The 16,557-nt window shown below is 41.9% G+C and overlaps 1 protein-coding gene and 1 long non-coding RNA gene across 3 annotated transcripts; one reads left to right on the top strand and one right to left on the bottom strand.

The window, feature by feature from the left end:
• The first annotated feature begins 20 nt into the window (after positions 1-20).
• Positions 21-6,363, top strand: golga5 (golgin A5). 2 transcript variants are annotated; one of them, XM_076299622.1, is made up of 13 exons: positions 21-84; positions 819-1,467; positions 2,115-2,315; positions 2,433-2,652; positions 2,960-3,083; positions 3,174-3,377; positions 3,587-3,763; positions 3,862-3,990; positions 4,149-4,247; positions 4,412-4,634; positions 4,759-4,864; positions 5,142-5,205; positions 5,751-6,363. In XM_076299622.1, the coding sequence occupies exons 2-13, from the start codon at positions 828-830 to the stop codon at positions 5,829-5,831; spliced, it is 2,268 nt and encodes a 755-aa protein (XP_076155737.1). In that variant the 5' UTR covers positions 21-84; positions 819-827; the 3' UTR covers positions 5,832-6,363. The 2 variants fall into 2 exon arrangements, with proteins under 2 accessions (XP_076155737.1, XP_076155738.1); XM_076299623.1 differs by lacking the exon at positions 21-84 and adding an exon at positions 96-218.
• A 4,990-nt stretch (positions 6,364-11,353) lies between these two features.
• Positions 11,354-14,772, bottom strand: LOC143139428 (uncharacterized). The gene is made up of 5 exons (XR_012990405.1): positions 14,430-14,772; positions 13,341-13,411; positions 13,127-13,210; positions 12,727-12,810; positions 11,354-11,543 (listed from the first exon to the last, which is right to left on the bottom strand). It is a non-coding gene; the product is annotated as an uncharacterized LOC143139428 (long non-coding RNA).
• Positions 14,773-16,557: the final 1,785 nt, after the last annotated feature.

The raw sequence follows: 16,557 nt of genomic DNA, 5'->3' as shown, positions 1-16,557 counted from the left end.
ACTTTGTTTTGGGTCCTTCCTGAAGTTCCTGGTCCACGTCAAGCAAGCAGGATTTGGGACGTAGAGGTCTGATAAATACCGAGGGTATGATACTCGAACTTACGTTTTTTTGCCTTAACGGTATATCAATTAACCAAAATAATGGCATTAATCTGGATTGAGTTTTAGAATGTATTAGCCTCGTTTCTGCTATTTCTCACAACAGATAATCGGCAAAGGTATAGTAACGTTAGCATGATTGTTTCATGAAAGCTCGTCAAGGCTAACACATAGACAAGCTGTAAGGGCATGATTTGAAAGAAATGTTTTGAGGTTTCGCGCTGTTAAACATTTTTCGATATTCTTTGGAAAGCGCTTACTGATTTGCTCAATAATCAACCATAAGAGTTTTGCTTAACAGTTCAAAATTGTGTGGCATGTGCATAACACTCTTTTGCTAGCTGTGCTAACCAGTTAAATGTCTATGTTCTTTGAAGGAAAACGTAAGCTAGTGCGTTGCTGTTTCTTAACGCATATAACGTTAACCGTATCCCGAAACATATCCAGGCATTTTTGGTAGTGTGTGTCCTACTTCAATCTCACGACTCATGTTTCATTGGCGGGTATCGTGAGTCAAAAACAGCTAGCCAACCATAGCACTGGTAACCATTCATTGTAGTGGGTGGAAGTAGGCTAATCGTTGTAAAACTGTCAACCCATCTCTTTCATTACTGTGCTCGAAATATGTGTGTTGCATGACAGTGATGCTTCGTGTCAATGGCGGTGTGACTATTCAGTGACTAACACGCGAAATTGTCATTACATATTTATTTTATCAGGGGGGCAGTATGTCTTGGTTTGCCGATCTAGCAGGAAAGGCTGAGGAACTTTTGAACAAGGTCGATCAAGGGGCAGCCACTGCATTGACTAAGCACCAAAGTCGCAAGTCCTCCTTCCCTTCCTCATACAACGAAGCAGAAGCATCTCAATACAGTAATGCTGGCTTCAGCACAGTAGAATCAGACACTCCGCACCAATACCAGAGCTCCTCTCAAGATAAAGGACATGACTTCATCTCTGCAGCTGCGGACAACATCAAAAAATCCAAAGCCACGCTGTTGGCAGGCACTGCCAATGTGTCCACTGTCACACCTTTGGGTTCAGCCTGTGCCAGCTCCACCAAGGCCACCTCTGGCTTCGTCCGGCCCAAGAAGACTGAGGATGTGGATGACGACCTCCTCTTCATGTTTTTGAATAGTTCTGACCCACCGCAGGGCGAGAGGCGGGATGTGAGGCGAGAGCTCCCTCGAGTGGCAGGTCCTGCTGAGGAGGTGGAACCAGCCACCGCTGCCCCACTGGCAGTACCATCTGCCCCTTCCACTCCCCCCTCCACCAGAGGCCTGTCTCGAACATCTAGTATTAGCTCGCTGTCTGCCAGTGTCCACAGTGTTAAGACTGAGGATGGGTCCGTCAAAGATCACAACCAAGGTGAGCATGTTTTGAGTGGACTGGACACCACTCATCATGGAATACCATTGCCCAAGATTCATCATAACCCTCTTTTACAAAACTCTTATTTTGCATTGAGGTTATAATAATACATGTGTCTGTAGTATGTTTTCTGTTTTTCTGGAGTGGTCTGACATCGGTTTCACTTCTATTGTTTATTAGTCCTAAAAGCAAAGGCTGTCATTATCCAAATAAGTGGCCTGCACTATTCTTTTTCTTGTCACTTCTCATAGACTTGGAAAAGAGAAGAATGGGGACATGAACAGTTTTCTGTCATGTTTACAGCATCCTAGTTTTGTGGTCCGTGTTGACTATTATTACTATGGAATCCAGTATGTACACAAACTAGATGATGTTAAACGGTCATTGACACCCTTTGGGTTCATTTACTTTCTTAGTACAAAGCAAAGATCTTACAGGGAAGCTACACCGGGTGCTTCAGTTACGCATCTGGTGTAGCTTCCTTGTTATAGCGGAATACTCTAGAATCTTTGGTACAACGTGTTTATTCTACATTCCATCAGAGGAGTATTCTAGAACTGCAGGAATAGAATGCTTGAAAAAAGGATGTTCATTCAAAACAAACATGAGTTTATTTCAAAACAATCTACCACTCTTACCATTAGATACCCCAGAGAGCTCAGACTCTGGGCTGGCTGTGGCTCAGGACCCTGCCCCCCAAGAGCCTTCAACAGCCCCTGTGGAGGAATCCCAGAGCCAAGTGTTGTCCAACCTACGGCTGGAGAACCAGCTGCTGCGCAGCGAGGTGGCCTCCCTCAACCAAGAGATGGCATCGGTCATCCAGAGGGCCAAAGACACTCAGGAGGGTAAATACAATCATAGTGCTATTCAACACTTCTCTGCCATTTGAAATAGTCATATCATATGAAATGGTCATCACATGTTTATCACATGTTGTCTTTTATCTCTGTTGTTGCCCATAGAGCTGAATCTAGCTCGAGCACGCACAGAGAAATGGAACTCAGACCAGTCCAGGACCGATCGTGCCATCCGTGAGTTAAGGTCACAGGTTGATGACCTCACAGAGGCTCTCTCGGCCAAGGATGGGCAGCTGGCTGTTTTGAAGGTGCGGCTGGATGAGGCAGATCAGCTCCTTAAGGTCCGCAACTCCGCTTTAGAAGAAGCCCAGAATGAGAACTCCAGGTTTGTGTCCAGATATAGAATCAGATATGATATTGACTAAGTGTCCCAGGGCCCACATGCCATTTCACATCAGTTTGCAACAATAGCCCATAGTAGTGATTAAAGATCATTGACATTAAACGCCTAGTTTATTATGGCAATTTCATATATCCAGAATTGTCCTTGGCAACATTTACAAAGTGGGATAAATTGTGTAAAGTGTTCATGTGAAGCATGGATTTGTTAGCTGTGGAGAACCCACTGTCCATATTTTGAGTTGATGTCATTTTTAGCTGATTAAATGGGTTGCTTTTGATTATATATTCAGGATCCTGCAGGACCATTCAGAAGGCAACAACATGAACTCTCAGGCAATTCATACCCTCCAGGACAGAGTGCGGGAAGCTGAGGCAGCAGTCAAGAGGGAACAGGACAGCTACCGCCAGATGCAGGTGAGCTTAAACAAACGTGCCTCTCTTTCTCCTGTCCTCCTGAATCATCTATGTCCTGGCGTTTGACTTGAATGTTTGTGATTTCTACAGAGTGAGTTTGCAGCCCGTCTCTCGCGGGCGGAAAATGAGAAGCAAGGCCTGGCGGAGGCCCTAACGGGCATGGAGCGTCGGTTGGCAGAGGAGAGGCACCGTGCTGAAGAGCAGCAGCAGCAGGCCAAGAGTGCCCGTACAGCTGCCGAGAACGCCAAACAGGAGCTGCAGGACTACAAACATAAAGCCTCACGTATCCTGCAGGTTAGACACATAGCTAAAGAGTATTTTCTTACACATTAACCATGATGAGGAAAAAGGCTATTGTGTGTTGGGAAACTATTGTTGCACCATTACATGTTTTACCTGGGATACCTATGCACACCTGCGATGAAATCTGATAAAGTAAATATTAACTTCAAACTTCCCTCTGTGTGTGTGTGTGTGTGTGTGTGTGTGTGTGTGTGTGTCAGTCCAAAGAGAAGCTAATCAGCAGTCTGAAGGAGGGCTCTGGACTGGACTCGCTGGACGGCGGGTCAGCGGGGTCATTGGCGCTGGAGCTGGAGGACCTCAGGCACGAGAAGGATCTTCAGCGGGAGGAGATGCAGAAGCTGCAGGGCCAGGTGCACACACTCAGGGCTGAGATCCAGGTGAGGATGCACTCCCATCTCTGCTATTACATCCCACATAGTGAGACAAATATACAGATAGGATTGACGCCGCTGTGTGTTTCCTGTGTGCCTGTCAGGACCTGGAGGCGGCAGCGCTGACAGAAGCAGAGACTTGGCGGGAGCAGCAGCAGGAGCTGCAAGACCAACAAGCCCAGCAGAGCCGCGCCAGACAGGAGCAGGAGGCGGAGGTGGAGCGCTACAAACAGGTCAGGCATCCAGCTGATAAAACTATGTTCACACATGTTAGTTTCCTACAGACAGATGCAAAGTTACATTTCACTTTTGGAGAGAAGCATGGTGCAGTGTGGAATGGATACTCATACGTATGTGTTTATTTGTGGGCATGGTTGTTGATGGGCCGCAGGAGATACAGTACATGGAAGAGGAGCATCATCGTGCTAAAAGTACCCTTCAGAGTCGAATTAAAGACCGTGAGGAGGAAATCCAGAAACTCAGGAATCAAGTAGGTCCACTAAGACATACTTTGGCATTACATAACTCAAAACACATAACCCATAGACATCTGACTTTCCACTTCAGAATATTGTCCTTAAACCTCAATTCCAACATGGCCTGTAATAGTAACACAGTGATCATTCCCATCGTGTATGGCTCCTGTCCTATCAGCTGACCAATAAAGCGCTGAGCAGCAGCAGCCAGACAGAGCTGGAGAGTCGGCTGCACCAGCTGACGGAGACGCTGATCCAGAAGCAGACCATGCTGGAGGCCCTGGGCACGGAGAAGAGCTCGCTGGTCTTCCAGCTGGAGCGGCTGGAGCAGCAGCTGAAGAGTGTGCAGGGCGGCCAGAGCGGAGGCTCTGCCATCAACATGAGTGGCTTGGAAGGACCTGGTGAGAATGGGGGATGATGGGGGGAGATGTAGTCTTGTGAAACATGACACGATTTTTCTGTAGTTTTTTTGATGATTCAGATGTGTTACCTTAATAACGTTTTGTTTTGCATTTACCTTTTAAGGTACGCGGCAGAGGAACACACCTGTTCTGTTTACTGACCATGACAACTCAGGAGCTGGTGTCTATGGCAAAGTACGCAATGCAGCCAGCACCATTGATCGCTTCAGGTTAGTTCTTTTAAAAAATGTACTACTTGACTAATTTTACAATAATAACAGTGAACCATATATATAAGTATACTTAATATGTACCTCTAGGACAGATCTAAGACGGTAGAACATATTGTAAAGATTCACCATAAAGTTTATTATTAGCTAGTGCCCACTTGCCATTTACAAGGAATCAGAAATGAGGATGTCAGGAGCAGTGCAGTGCCTAAAGTAGTAGTTCATACAACTTTTTTAAATTCATTTTGAAGGCCCAATTTTGCTCATTTTCTTTCAGCATTCGGTTAGGAATCTTTTTGAGGCGGTACCCCATGGCCAGAGTCTTTGTGATACTTTATATGGTGAGTAACTTGCTTAACCTTCTTCTGTCTGAAACTCCATTTCAAAAGATCTCCTTAAAGCAGTGTTTCTCAAACTTTTTCAGATGAAGGACCACTTAACCAATAAAAAAGAAACGCACGGACCACCTAAAAAAGATTAGACCTACTTCAACGGTATATTAGTCTACACAATAGGCCTACTCACTGAACCACCTTGCTTATTGTCTTTGCACTTTGCTTATTGCGTCAGAGGAATGATATGATTTAAACTGGCATATCTTACATAGACAGTGTTGCAGAACTTTTTGGATTTCCATACAAGTTGGTTCAATATTGCAAACAACTCATCTATATTATATTTTACCACGTCTGCTCGCGGACCACTTGGCATAGCTTGCGGACCCCACTTTGAGAAACAATGCCTTAAAGGAACATGCCAACTTTTTGCCATTGAGTGCTATTGAGTAGGTTGTTAAGGAATATTGTAAAAAAAAAATTGTGATGGCTTGTGCTTTTTACCCTTAGCTTTATGAAAGTGAATAATGTTTACATTTGAATGTTTTCAGGCACTTCTGCATCTCTGGGTCATGGTTGTCCTGTTGACATACACACCAGAGATGCACCATGGCCATCCAGATGGGAGATAGGTGGAGGACACTGAACTGTTTTGCGTGCGTGCGTGCGTTGTTGAAAAGTTACAGAAAAAAAAAGAAAATATATATATTTAAATATATCTTTAAGAACTGGGTTGCTGCTGAACTAAGGCTCAAGAAGCTGTTTTCAAGCTGTTAACCGCAATTTGCACAAACATGCTACTGGAAACCTGGTCATCGGATTGCCCTTTGTTCCGGTGTGAAACACTAACAGCAGCATGTCATTTCCACAACAAGTAAATGATGCCTGGAATTGGGAATTGAATGCTTACATTTTTCAGGACTCTTTGATTTCATCTTCCCCTCTTAATCTTTACACTTCATTTTAATCATGATTTATTTTTTGTACCCCATATCTTGAATCAACTATTAGATTGTATTTCTTCACTCTGTAAATTAAGTTTCTTTTAATAAACATAACAGATCTACGTTCAAATGATTACTGATAGATGAATGGATGAGGGCATTCATATCTGCAATTCTGAGGTCCTTTACACCTGGCATTAAAATGTGTCTTGTATCCAGACTGTATCTAGATATGATTTTACTTTGATTACATGTCTGCAGTGTCCACATTGAATTTGCAATTTGTCAACCTTGTTCTAACTCAAAAAGATAGAAAAAGAAGGGGGGTTAAGGACCGCAGCTCCCCTTTACTCAGGCTGCAGCGGCAGGGATGCCAGCACAACAGCTCAAAGCTCAAATAGGGGACAGGCTACACAATAACTTGTGGAATGTTTACCCACTGGCTGTGAGGATGGGTAAGGTCATTTGTGGTACAGGACCACTGTGCTACATTTCATCCATAAAAGGAGTTTTCTGCTGCCATTCTTGATTTTAAAAATGGGAATAGGACATTCAGTAGGCTATAATAGTTGATAAGCACCAGGTGCAAAAGGATCAGTTCTGGTAGAAGATGTGTCAATTACAGAAGGAAGCTCTGTAGTCTTGGGAATGAGGACTTCTCCAGTAAGGTTCTTCAGCATCAGAAGGATATTAAGATGACCTGGACCAAACTGCAGGACTTTTCCTCCTTGAGCAGCACCTTGCAGGAAAAAGTTTCACAATGCTCTACCAGACTTGGCTAATTATTTGATCTGCATCAGGGAGATCGGGGCCAAACTTGAGGGTATTTCTTTGCTGAAAAGTGCTTGGAAATAAATGCCTCAGTTCAAAAGAAACACACAAACATCAAGGTGAGTAGAGGCAGCCTTTTATTGTGGAAATGTGTGTTATCTTCCATAAATAATGATTTCAAAATCAAATCAAACTAAGGTGTCAGCCAGGTTATGAATCAGCAATCGTGTGGAAATGTTTACTTTTCTTGTTTTCAATCATAATAATATAGGTTCTCACATCAAACAGCCGCCTGAAGTCTGATGGGTTCAGATGTTGGCTCACATGGCTGCACCATGGAGAGCTTGGCACCATGCCTCATTATGCAGTCAAACAATCAAGCAATAGGCTACTCTTGTCAATTCCCTTACTCCTGACTTCTCAGGATTTCAGACAATCTCCCCCTCCAACTACATCTCAGTAAAGAGTTACACAGCAAATATGCCAATGGTCAATACTAGCCTGGAAAATCCAGATCTAGAAAGATTAAGGGTATGGCCACGAACAATGTAATGGCCCAACTTGAGGGGCAGCACCAAGCATGCATTTGAAAATCTCACTGCACGCAATTGGATAACACTAGACCAATGTTTACTCTGAATGATTCCGAACTTCGACGCAATTGGATAACACTATACGACCAATGTTTACTGACCTCCAACGTTGCAGCCATGGAGGTATTATATATAACTGGAGAGAGTGACTAAGTCCCGCCCTCCATACAAATGAATGGTGGAGGCTAGGCTAGTAAATCCGGCCAATTCATAGTCAACGCCATATTGAACACTGGGGCTCAGATCCAGCGCCAGTCGGCTCTGACCATGCGCCAAGTTCTAAAGCTGGAAATGACGCATGAACCACGTCGATTTTTATTGGATATTCTGTAAAAAGAGAGTTGTCCTCCAGTAAGAGGGTGGCGATAATGCACATACTTTGCTTGCCACGTAACAAGAAGAAGAAAAAGTTGCTCGGGAACGCGCATGGAGTCCGAGTGGAGTCGCCCTGAAGCGCAACTTAATTTCATTGGATAACACAGCGGCTCTAACTAAGAGCGGTCTGCTTGCTGTCCTGCTGCAAATATGCATTCGAACTTGACGTGAAATATCCGTAGTCGAACTATAAATAAACTTCGGTTTTTAGTGCCAAGTGTAGCGCATTTTTACAGTTTGTAAAAAGTTTGTTTTTTATTTTATTGTTTGCCATCTCATAGCGGGTGCTCTAAACGTATTCTAGCGTTGGCCCATGACCAAATCAAGCCAATAATAGCTAGTAGCCACAATAATGACTGAAGCCAGAGCCCTCAATAGCCACCCTGTTTTGAAAATTATATTGAAGATATTCAATATTATTGAAGATAGTATTGAACAGTGGTCCCCAAACTTTTTCTTCCGAGGGCCAGCTCAGTATGCCTGGCTCTAAGAGAGGGCCAGAAACTCGGAGTATATCAGTAACCATAAATAGCTCAGTGCTGTGAACAGCAGTCTACCTTAGTTGAATATTCCATTACATTTAATCATAGGCTATTGCAATTTAATACCATTGTTAGCTGTGTTTATATTGCCATCATTGCCATATCAGTGTAAAATGTAGCTCAAATTAAATAATAGGCCTACTAATAAAAATACTTTTGCATTCCCAAAAGTATTAGCAGGGAGTCCCAAAAGTATATTTTATTAAATGTGTGAACTCTGAACTCTGTGTCTTTGAACACAGCAAATGTTGTGAATATCCTACAAATAATTTAAAGTTCTCAAACTCTGAGAATTTTAGGAAGTGCTGAAGTGGTCGGAAATTACCACCATTCTAACTTTCACTCACCTTATGAGAACTTTGTGAACTCTTTGTATGAACATTTGAACGAAAAATAGAAATAATTATCCCAGAAAGTTCCAGAAATATGACTTGAATAGACGTTAGTTAGTTATTAACAATTAATGGATAAACTTTTAGAATAGACCTCTGAAGTTCGCCTACAAAAAAGCTGCCATCTTTGACATCCGGTATCTGGCGATTTTTCCTATGGGAAAATAACATGGGGATTTTAAATAATCGCACCTGTTAAAGTCTCGTGGGGATGAAAAAGTCTAAAATGCAGACGTTTTCCTGAACACTCTTTTGTCCTCTGCCTTCGAGTAGATACTGTGATCTCCGGTAAGTGAAGGCGGCACACTTAGATTTTTGCTACCCCAGAGCTAACTTGCAATGCAATTTGCAATAGGTAGTTAGCTTCAATTAACAACCGGGTCTCCTTATATGGGCAAAGATGGCCGTTTTGGATCTTTTTTGTAGGCGAACTTCAGAGGTCTATACTTTGAGCACTGATGCAGTCAGCATATAACCTGGCCCTAGCCAGATGAATGTCGTTCCGCTTAGCTCCGCCTAGCTTCACTCACATCCATCTGGAACCTCTTCCATTGAGAGTGATTTCTCCAACCAACTTTATGGTTTAGCGAATCAGGACGCAGGGCGGGAGTTTCATAGATGTGACATAGCGTAGAAGCGACTGTGAGACTGTTATCAGCGTCACGGGTTGGCTTCGATGAGAGTGGTTGAAGTAGCACGTCAATAGATGACGGACAAGTGGCTTATTCAATCATATGCAAGCATTTTTTGATTAGGTCCAGCCTTCTGAAGCAACATTTCAATGGATCGGTTCCAGATGGATGAGTGGAGCTAGGCGGAGCGAAATTCATCTGGCTAGGGTCAGGTTAGTCAGCATAGGCCTCTTACATTGTTTGCAGGTAGGCCTGTACATTTCATTCCGTTTTCGATGGCAAACGGGAAACAGCGCCAAAACAACCACCAGTGGACAAAAAGAGTATTACATGTGTACTGTTAAGACTCGCCATAGAGAATGAATGGGGGAAATTGCGGAGGTTATAGTTTGACGATGTCGTACTCCCGTGCGGGCCGGATGCTACATACCACAGACATGTTTTGGGGGGCCACCCAAAATGAGGTGGCGGGCCGTATCCGGCCCGCGGGCCGTAGTTTGGTGACCACTGGTATTGAAGATAACGCACAGAACGGTCAGCCTGAGCGGACAATCCCAACTCATCTAAAATGTGGTGTCTTTACTTTGAGTTGTACACCGCAGATGGTAAAGTAACGGTTAAAGAGAATGTTGTCTGCGGACTCAGCAAAGAACAGTTTACTTACGCATCCACGACGTCCAATCTTCGCGCTCACCTGTGGAGTTACCATCCAAATGAGGCAGCGGTGTCAGAGGCACAGTAGACGGCCAGAGCATCGCCAGGCGTCCAACATCGTATGATTGCATTTCCGTAAATCCTAAATTATGTCCAGGGTCTGCTATTTACTTAGGCTGCAAAGCACAGGTATTTATTTGAGGTATGCTTATTCGAGGCAGACCTTTATTTCTTACATTGTACGTTATTGTGAGACATGCGTTTTGTTTGGAGCGGCATACCAGCTATCAAACGCAGACGATTTTCGGTTTTGGTATGGGATTTAATTTACTTTTTGACTTGTATTATATAGTTAAATGTTGAGGCTGATGGGCATTTAAATCTAGAGGGTATTTGATGATCGATCACTGTAAAGTTTCGTGTAGTTGAAAAAGTGTTGGAATTTCCAGCTGTTTATTGCGAGACAAGGCCTTTTTCATTCATTGAACGTGCACTGTGCTCTAATGGAATCCTTATTGCATAGCGAAGTAGCCTAAATTGAGTTTTTTTTAATTATGCATGGTTTACTTTTTATTAAATTCGTAGGCTGGAATGCCTCGCGGCAAAATTGTGTTTAAATGTAGTAGCCTAGTGATTCAGCCTCTGGCAAGCTCCAAAGGGGGCGGCTATAGGTTGAGAGCAACGTGTTGGAGACCCATGGTGTAACACTCAAAAAAATATCTTGTTGGATTTAATTAAAAATGTTTTGTCAAGTGGTTCCACGAAACTGTATTAAATAACTCTAAAGATACTATATTCTTTTCAATTGACTCAAATAAATAACATTAACTGAACAAGAGTGAATAAAGTAGATGGTAAGTAATTGAATTCCTTCATTTTTATTTAGTATTCTTACATTGAACCAACTTAATATGGCTGTGTTCAACCAACTTAATGCTGTTATGTTCAATTAATTCAGCATTCTTACATTGACTCAACTTAATACTGTCCTGTTCAATCAAAGTCACATTGTTAGGTTCAATTAATTTAAGTTAAAAAGATATCTAGCACACATCCATATTAATTTAAGTTTAAGTGATACAGTTACGTGGAACCACACTTGACAAAACTTTCTTAAGTAAACTCATCCAAAAAACAAAGTTCTTAAGTAAATCCAAAGTAAACAAGTTGAATTTGTTCTGCATAACATTTCTAAATAAAATTGAACAAATGTGTTCAAATAGCAAACAGACACACGGTCTTCAAAACAAATTTGCATTTATTTAGCTCCATTCTCATCAAACCATCAGGGACATTTTTTAGTAAAATAGAAATGCAATGAACAGTTACATTGTTAGTGATTCAACTATATCTTCTAGTGGAGGCATTGGCACCCTCATGTTTGATTGCAAAGATCCCGATGGTGGTTTTCTCCATCTGGCTCTGGGCATCAGTCAGCATCCTTTACCACAGACCAAAAAAAATACATTTAATTGATGACTTTTCAAACAAAAGTATATGTCTTTAGATATGTTTGAATTCAGTGGATTAACCTCACATCTCCCATCTCCTTTAAATTAAAGCAATGGTTCTGAGTGAATTTCACCCTTGGGTCATTTGCATGATCATTGCGAGTGCCAACCCCCCCCCCCCCCCCCCCCAGTAGCTTTTTTCCCTTTGGTCGAAAGTTTGTAAGTAGCCTACACCAGGAGTTTATTTAAATAACACTTGCCTGAAAGCTTCTGCTGCTACCGCTACGTCAACATCACTTCTGTGATTTGTGAAAAGCCCGTAAAAGTGCTTTGCGAAATTCACACGTGTAAAGGAAAAGCTAGTGAATTCAACACTCCATAGTCATATATTGATAACTGGATGATATATGAAATTGTATTTTCAGGTCAATAAGTGTTGACCTGAAAATACAAGCATTTATAAAACTTATGCATCGCTTTCTGCCAGGACTTTCTACGGGCTTTTCCCAAATCACAAAGTGACGTCGACGTATCGTTGCAGTAGGTGTTGTTTACAGACCCTTTTTGTACTACTGTAGAAGTTTGGTAATATTCCGGACATTTTAGTGGGGTAATTTACGAGATACACTTCTGGTTTCAAAAGTGCTAATGCTAAGCCATTGGGCTGAAACATAGACTGATAGTGCGAACTTGACCAATGTTCGACCAAGGGAAAAAAGCTTCTGGGGGTGTGTTTGGCTCGTGGTCATCGTGCAAATGACCCTAGGGTGAAATTCACTCCGAACCATTGCTTTAGACTCTCTGCTCTCCCAAATCCCTCTAACGTCTATGATTTCTTTTAACTCAAAAGCTAGTTAACCAAAGATTAAAACTTTGGGTGACATTTTACCAACACAGACTAGGAAGCTTTGTCTGTAAAGGGTGTATGCATGGTCAGTGACAAACAGACCAATGGTGACTTGTTCTGCTGTAACATGCATTCTGCTTTAATATGCATATAGACAGACTTAACAAAACATTACAAGCACCGAAACATGAACAAGGAAATGTCCATGGGTACTAAAATAATATAAGAAGCCATATTCATTCATACCCATCTTGCCACTAGACGTACCACTCCTACTCTCGCTGCTGTAATGCTTTACTGTTTTTTTGATATTAATTTACACTTACCAGGTATTCCTTTATGAGTTTCTCCGAGCCTTCGTACACAAGTGCTTTCAGGTTGCAAGTTCTCAACAAGCCAATGGTATGATTCTGCAAAATAGGGAAATGAACATACAACTTACATTTACAAATTAAGTATCTTAATGTTTAACATGCCTTACCATGCAACCCCCAATGTTAAATGTTAAGAGAGATTTTTGGAACGCACTGATCTTCAATGTAAATCTATTCATGGGGTTGAAACAGGCAGTACACCCCTATGTCAATGTTAACTTTCAAATTCATGTCAGCAAGGTAAGACCTTTCAAAAAAAGTTAGCAGTTGCATGGTAAGGTCCGGTAGCTCATGGCTTAATATTGGATCACAGGTTTTCAAAGTGGGAGGCACAAAACAACTTCTCACTAACCTGGTCAATGGCAGCCATGATCTCCTCCCTTCCTATGCACACACAGCAGACAGCCTGGAGCAGTTGATGTCGAGTTCTGACATTCTGACAACGTTATGAGGGGAGAGGAGATAGGAAGAACAAGTAACAATACAACCCAGCATTTGGAAATACAGAAAGAATTACAATTAGCATATGGCATGGGTGTCTGTGACCAAAGTGACCATGAGCTAACCTGTAATACTTCAATAAATGAGACCTTGATGACACTCCGGTCTTGCGCTCTTTGCACTGCCACATAAAGGCCTGTGGGGAGAAAGAGAAAGTAGCAGCTATATCAAACTCAACAAATTTACACTAAAATGTGTAAAACTATAATAATATTAGATCACAGAATCAATTGAGAATTTTAATAAAATTGAACTAGGAAGATAACCTTTAATTAGATTGGCTTGTTTGTGATTTAATTAGTTACTTGTTTGTGATTAACAAATCATTCAAACATTGAAGAGTAGGCAGCTTCTAGCATGACAAATGTGAAATTATTTACCTCCCGAATATAGTGGTTGAGAACAAATGTGTGTGCTTAAAATTGACAAGTTCCCATGCAAGAAACTGCCATTTGCTTTCTTTAACTGATATATAAGCCGGATGAGAGCCAAGTAGCCTATGATAACAAAAATAATGACAAGTCTGATGTTCCTGCAACTGCTGTACTTGCAGCTACACGTGGCTAATGTTAGCAGCTACAGAGAGACTAAGCAAGATGGCAGAGTTTGCTACACGAACATTAAAATGATTAAAATGTTTCTTGATGGACTTTAGAGCCTGCATAATTGTTCATGACACACAAGGATAATTTGGTCAAACAGAGTGGGGTGCACCTAACAGTTACGTTTAAACATTAAACTTTTCCGATACTGATCCAACAATTAGTATTCACATAAACCCAGGCAGGGTTTGTATGGGGCTAACGATAGCTGCTATCTTATCTTACCAGTTAAATACATGAAGTTGTCTTGACCTTGGCACTTCTATGAACATTCAATTGTGGTTTATATGAAATAACCCCATCAAGGCACCACCCCTGTCTATCTTCAGTAGGGAGTAAAACTAAACTGGGAAACATGATAGAATTCTAGCCTGAGATGACTTAACTCGCCAGCCACCATGACAGATTTAGTAGCTAACATTAGAAGCTAGCTGCTCGAGTTTAGTAACACATGTACACTATAAGATCTACTAAAATGATTATTTAAGTTGTTGTTACGACAAACTCGCTAAACTCAAAACAAAAACACAATGAACAGCAACAAATACATACCTTGCAATTACAGGATCCAAAAATGTTCCGTGAGTAAGCAAGGAAAAAATGGCGGAGCTTCACTTTCTCAACCGTCACTGGCGGAGTCCTCACCATGGTCCTCATAAATTGTGAAATAATGCTACGGCAACTATAGAGGGACAAATTTCCTAATCTAATGCGTTTTGTTCAAGAAAGTTGTGTAGATCCAATGCAAACATGTTAAGTTAATCAGCAAAAACGCATTATTGATTTGAAATAACACAACTAACTCAATTTCACCTTAGAAACCTAATTTTGTTCTGTAAATCCTACGAAAGAGGATTTATTAAGATGAACAATAGTGAGATTTCATTTTTTTGAGTGAACGAGACAAGGTCTTTATGCCGCTGTTGTGTAATTTATTGTCTTAAATCATGTTTGGGCTACGTTTGTTCGGGACAAACAACAACGAAACAAGATCAATACAATTTTCTTTATTTGTTTATTTGTCATATGATGGATAAACAACCATAATATGCACGTCTTCTCATAGGATCCTCAAGAAATACGCACTGAATAACGTTTGGCTGTAGCCGCCGGATAGGTACCCGCCCACCAACATGTACGCGCATGAGAGCTCGTGCCCAACATGGATTTTCGTGCATGGAGCTGGTTCCAAATGCTCCATGCAGCGCCATATTTGAAAATGGCGTATGCTAACATGCCGAAGCTAATCTGCACGCTCTTGACCAAGGGGGCAGGCGAATTCCCGGAAGTAGAAGAATCGACGTAGGCTGGAGGGACCACCTCTCTGCTAACTCCCATAGAAGTACATTCATTCTATGATTTTTTTGAAATACCATAACTTCATATAACATATATCCTGTGCCGATATTGTAGCTTCTGTGTAATCTACATAAACACTACAAAGGCAAAACAGACTCCACTACCTCGTCCGTAACGTTGGTTACCCGTAAGAAGAATGGTTAGCTTGTTCGGTTGGAGGGAAGCTAGCTTTGACGTAATCTCTCTTTCGCGCCGTAGGGAGATAACCGTATTGTTTGGATAAGAAGCTCAGTCCACCTTACTGTCTATGACGGTAACTCATAAACAAAACCTAGCATACACGACCGTATGTAAGGTAAAGCATTACACAGAGGCAACCTAATAATAATAAAAAAGTAAACCTATTTTTTTTTTAAACGGCACTAATCATTTCAGAGGTTTTAGATGGATTGACCGTAGGTCGGAAAAGTGGAAAGAAGATTAGCTTCAAGGCTATAACTTTTTTGTTTTGTTTTAGCATGACTGTTTTTGAAGATGATCGATCATGTGTGGTAGCTTCAACATTAACACGACTTGGTGAGGATGATATTAATAATACATACATTTTGAAGGCGAAGGAAGTGTGAGAAGAATTTCTGTGTATCTATCATATGAGTTACAAGATTCAGTTTGATGGCTAACGTCACGAAGTTAAGTGTGAGTCTGCGCAGTACTGGAGGGACCAACTGAAAAATCGTTCTATTTGACTCAGTGCCCTCCCATTGAAAACGACGGAGTCTGTTCGTCCATTTCTTTTACTGTCTATGCTCTTGACCCCCTGGTTGCAGCGCTGTCATCATCAGTTTAGCTCGCCTCCGGCCCGCCTATATCAGATACGCTGATTTGATTGGTTCCCCGGGATGCAAGGGGTAAAAGTAACATGCATCATTGCTCATTGCCAGAGTGTCTCGCAGAGACAATTCCATTGTGCTCTCGCGAGAACTCTGAATTTCCAGGGTAAACATACCGTATACAACACCCCTGAGAGCAAAACTGGTTGGGGGTAAGATGTAGGAGAAGCTAGAAGAACAGTAAGCTAAATCTGCTGGACAGGCTGTAATGCATCCCAAACTAGGAATCAGCTAGTTCCACCTCCTCAGACTGACTATGAGGGACAACTCGATGAAGAAACAGCACCAGAAACAACCTCCAGAAAGTGTGCACCAGAACTTCAGTCACGTGTGCACCAAAAACGTTTGCATGTGTATGAGATACCTTTGTGAGGACATGGGCACATGTGCCTGTAGGGGCTTTGTAGTACCCAGACTACTGCAGATTTAATAAACTGAGGTGATAAGTGTATGGAACCCTGGAGGGGTCATTGCAAGATATTTTTTTGGAG

The sequence above is a fragment of the Alosa pseudoharengus genome, unplaced genomic scaffold (assembly GCF_046254945.1).
Source record: "Alosa pseudoharengus isolate Yale_2024_CS ecotype anadromous, Long Island Sound unplaced genomic scaffold, YU_APseudo_1.1 YU_APseudo_1.1_scf_22, whole genome shotgun sequence".
Taxonomy (NCBI): Eukaryota; Metazoa; Chordata; class Actinopteri; order Clupeiformes; family Clupeidae; genus Alosa; species Alosa pseudoharengus.
Note: the sequence above shows the minus strand (reverse complement) of the source record. Positions and strands in the feature narration are given on the sequence as shown.